Source organism: Antrostomus carolinensis, unplaced genomic scaffold, assembly GCF_000700745.2.
Source record: "Antrostomus carolinensis isolate BGI_N321 unplaced genomic scaffold, ASM70074v2 scaffold41029, whole genome shotgun sequence".
Classification (NCBI taxonomy): Eukaryota; Metazoa; Chordata; class Aves; order Caprimulgiformes; family Caprimulgidae; genus Antrostomus; species Antrostomus carolinensis.
Window position 1 is genome coordinate 2,892 of NW_010337201.1, and position 3,203 is coordinate 6,094.

The window sequence follows — 3,203 nt, forward strand, 5'->3', positions numbered from 1 at the left end:
TGGCACCCCTTAAATAAACACGGGGTACCCTGAGGAAACGATGCACTTCCCTGCATGGGCTGCACGGGTTTCTCTACATCGCTTAACAGATGATCCTGCTGTCCTCAGCGACACGTCAGTGGTTTGGGTTCCTGCTGTTTACTCCAGATTTGAAGAATCCTGTAACACCCTCCCCCATCAAACACCTTCCCAAAGTTATCACACAAAATAAATTCTCAATAAGGCAAATCACAGACTCACGTGCGAGTGGTGGTGCCTCATTTATTTACTAGCAGGTTTTGGCCACCACTCGGGTATATTTGCAGTGAGCTTCATTTTCTCACCTCCTATATTTAAGCAGAGTGGTTCATTTATGTTAGCTAACCTCAGCAAAGCTATACCAAGTTCATCTCCTCCAGCTCGGAACTTCCCAGCTGACTTTCCCGACTCAGTGACGATCTCAGCACCCTCAGGAATGTTGTCCTTGGGAAGAGGAGCTGAAAAGTGGACTGGCAGCAGACGTTTGCGAATGACACCCATGTGGTGGGTTCTGGCTGTCAATTCCTGTCCAATGTAACAGCCTTTGGTAAAGCTGATGCCATTCATGTAAGCCAGGTTTGATTCTAGTGGGAGGGCTACTCCAGGAGGAAGATCTTTCACACCTTCAGGAATTCCTAGGAAAAAAAGTAAAACCACCAGGTAAATGCGGTAAGATGTTCAGGATTTAAGGATTTCTGGAATATGTCTCCTCTCTTGAGTCATAAAACTAAGAGAACCTTAAAGAAGCAGCGTGAAATAACGAACCTCCCAGTACTTTGGTTTGGGCTTGAGTGAAATCATCAGCCATAAATGACTTTTACTCTTAAAGGTAAAAAGAGAACTGGGCTGAAGCCGATTTCATAAAGCTCACAGCACCTCACAACCATGCCAGTGGAAATTCAAAGCACCCAGAACGATGCAGTCTCCCTGTGATGGTTTCACTGGGTCAGCACTGGGCGAGAAGCCAAACACAGCTGTTCACTCACTCTCCCCATACCAGGGGATAGGGGGGAGAATCAGGGACAAGGGTAAGGAGACGCGTAGGGTAAGATAAGAACAATGTAATCATTGAAATAAAAGAAAACAAAATAATAATGATATTAAAATAGTAAAGAGTAATAAAATATGGAAATGAGTGATACCCAGTGCCATTGCTCACCGCCCACCGACCAAGCCCGGCCCATTTCCAGATCACGATCCCGGAGGAGCAACAATCCCGAACTGAAACTGCAATTCTGGGAGAGCCAGAGCCCGAGCCAAAGCCAGAGAGAGCAAGAGAGGAAGAACCCCTCATGGATCTCCTGCCCATGGTGGGATATGATACGGAATATCCCATTGGCAGAGCCAAATGCCAATTTAGCTTATTAATTTAAATATTCCTCGCCCCCTCCTAGATCCTGCACTTGCAGACTGGCAAAACACAAAGTCCTTCGACTTCCAGTGACGAAAATGAAAACATCAGTAAGTTATCAATGTTTCTCTCATAACAAATCCCAGCTGAAACCAAAACACAGCGCTGTTGTAGCTGCTAAAAAGAAACCAGCTCTGTCCCAGCTACAAACCAGGACACTCCCATACAAAGGCATCAACAGACGTGTAATTCCAATGGTAAAATCCTTCTCACCCACAGCCCACAAGTAGACTTTAATGTCAGGGAGAGTTATTTTCTTCAGAGCTAAAGAACCTAAGTTGGCCAACTGTCTTTGTTAAAGCCCAAATGCCGAATGTCTGTATAAACAGTTGTTCTTTTTGTGACCAATGACACAAAAATAGTTTTGTTTTGTTTTTTAAAGCAGAGTGCTGCACCCAGCTCTCCGCAGCAGCACAGCAAGATGAGTGCTGGTGTTTCAGGGAGGCAGCACACCACCACCACCCTCCAGCCCAGTCTGACCCATTAATACTTTGCATTTCTGAACCAGAAGGACTCAGGTTTAAGCAGAAAACCATCATCTTTCAGCCTGCCATGGATTTTAATCCAGTATCTGTGTGGAAACAGTAAAATCAACAGGAGTTCTATGCAGGCACAGGAGCTCCCAGGATCGAGTTCCTCTTCAGATCAAACATCCACCCCTCAGCCTCTGAGTCAGCTCTGCAAATCCAGTCATACATTTTTTTAGGAAAGTAAGTTAAAGTGTTTCCTTTTCCTTTCTTAGAAACAAGGAAAACACACAAAACTCTGCATAATCCCCAAAATAATCAAAATGACCTAAAAACCACTGAAGTTTCCCTCTAAGAAAATGAATAATCTTGGTTTTCTTTTGCTCTTAGTGTTCCTGAGCTACACCCCACAACCTTAGTAATAGGAAATTGTACCTGAATATGAATTCTGCCACCAGACACAATTATAACTCCCAGATCACTTTTACCCTCAAAGTAACAAACAACACCTGCACTTATTAACAAGTTAAACACATTGAGACGTAGCAATGTGGCTTTTATAATTTATTATCCCATCTTGGATCAGAGTATGGACTTTGATAATAAAATGAAACTGTGCTAATACATAAATAAATAAATTTCCCCCAAATCCAGTAACACAGACTGGAAACCAGGACTTGGCTTTACCTTGTTTATACCTGTGCCTGTGGTAATCCTGAATATTTCCAATCTGACTCCCAGGGATAATCTCCGATAGATTTGCTCCTTTTTTTGTAATCAGTCTCCAGCCCATGACTTCTGTTCTGGGGTCAGGAGTTAAAATCAGAGCCTGGTCTGCACGTTTAGCCAGGGAACTGGTAATGTCTCCAGCTTTCTCCCTGGGGACAACAGCCCACAAAGAGAGGTCAAGGCAAGGGGTGATGTTTACTTTCCTCCGGATCTTGTACAGTTTCAGATGTTTTTGTATGGCCTCCAGCACGCCGCTGTCACACTCCAGCAGGATGTGAGGCTCTTCTTCTGGACTCTCGTGAAGCCTAAAAAAAGTAACACCTCCAAGGTCAGAAAAACAAACCCCTGCAGCAGCGGAAGCCAACAAGCTTTATCTTGATCCTGGTGTGAATCCAGAGACCTGAAGAATCTCAGAAGCAGCTGCTGGTGCACACGAGAGCAGCACTCAGCTCCCTGGAGTGAAATACTTGAACTTTTTCAGCCATCCATTCTGCTGTTTTCTAGTAAATCCTGCCCTCACCTCCCCTGGGGACAGAAATGGCTCTGGACTTACAGTTTTCCCAGCCACTCATGATTAC

General features: G+C 44.5%; 1 protein-coding gene across 1 annotated transcript; it reads right to left on the minus strand.

Annotated features, from left to right (window-relative positions):
- Nucleotides 1-184: 184 nt before the first annotated feature.
- IBA57 (iron-sulfur cluster assembly factor IBA57) lies at nt 185-2,930 on the minus strand (the record flags this gene model as incomplete). The annotated part of the gene is made up of 2 exons (XM_010175102.1): nt 185-653; nt 2,584-2,930. Coding segments are annotated over 2 exons (739 nt in total), but the record flags the coding sequence as incomplete, so codon positions are not given.
- Nucleotides 2,931-3,203: the final 273 nt, after the last annotated feature.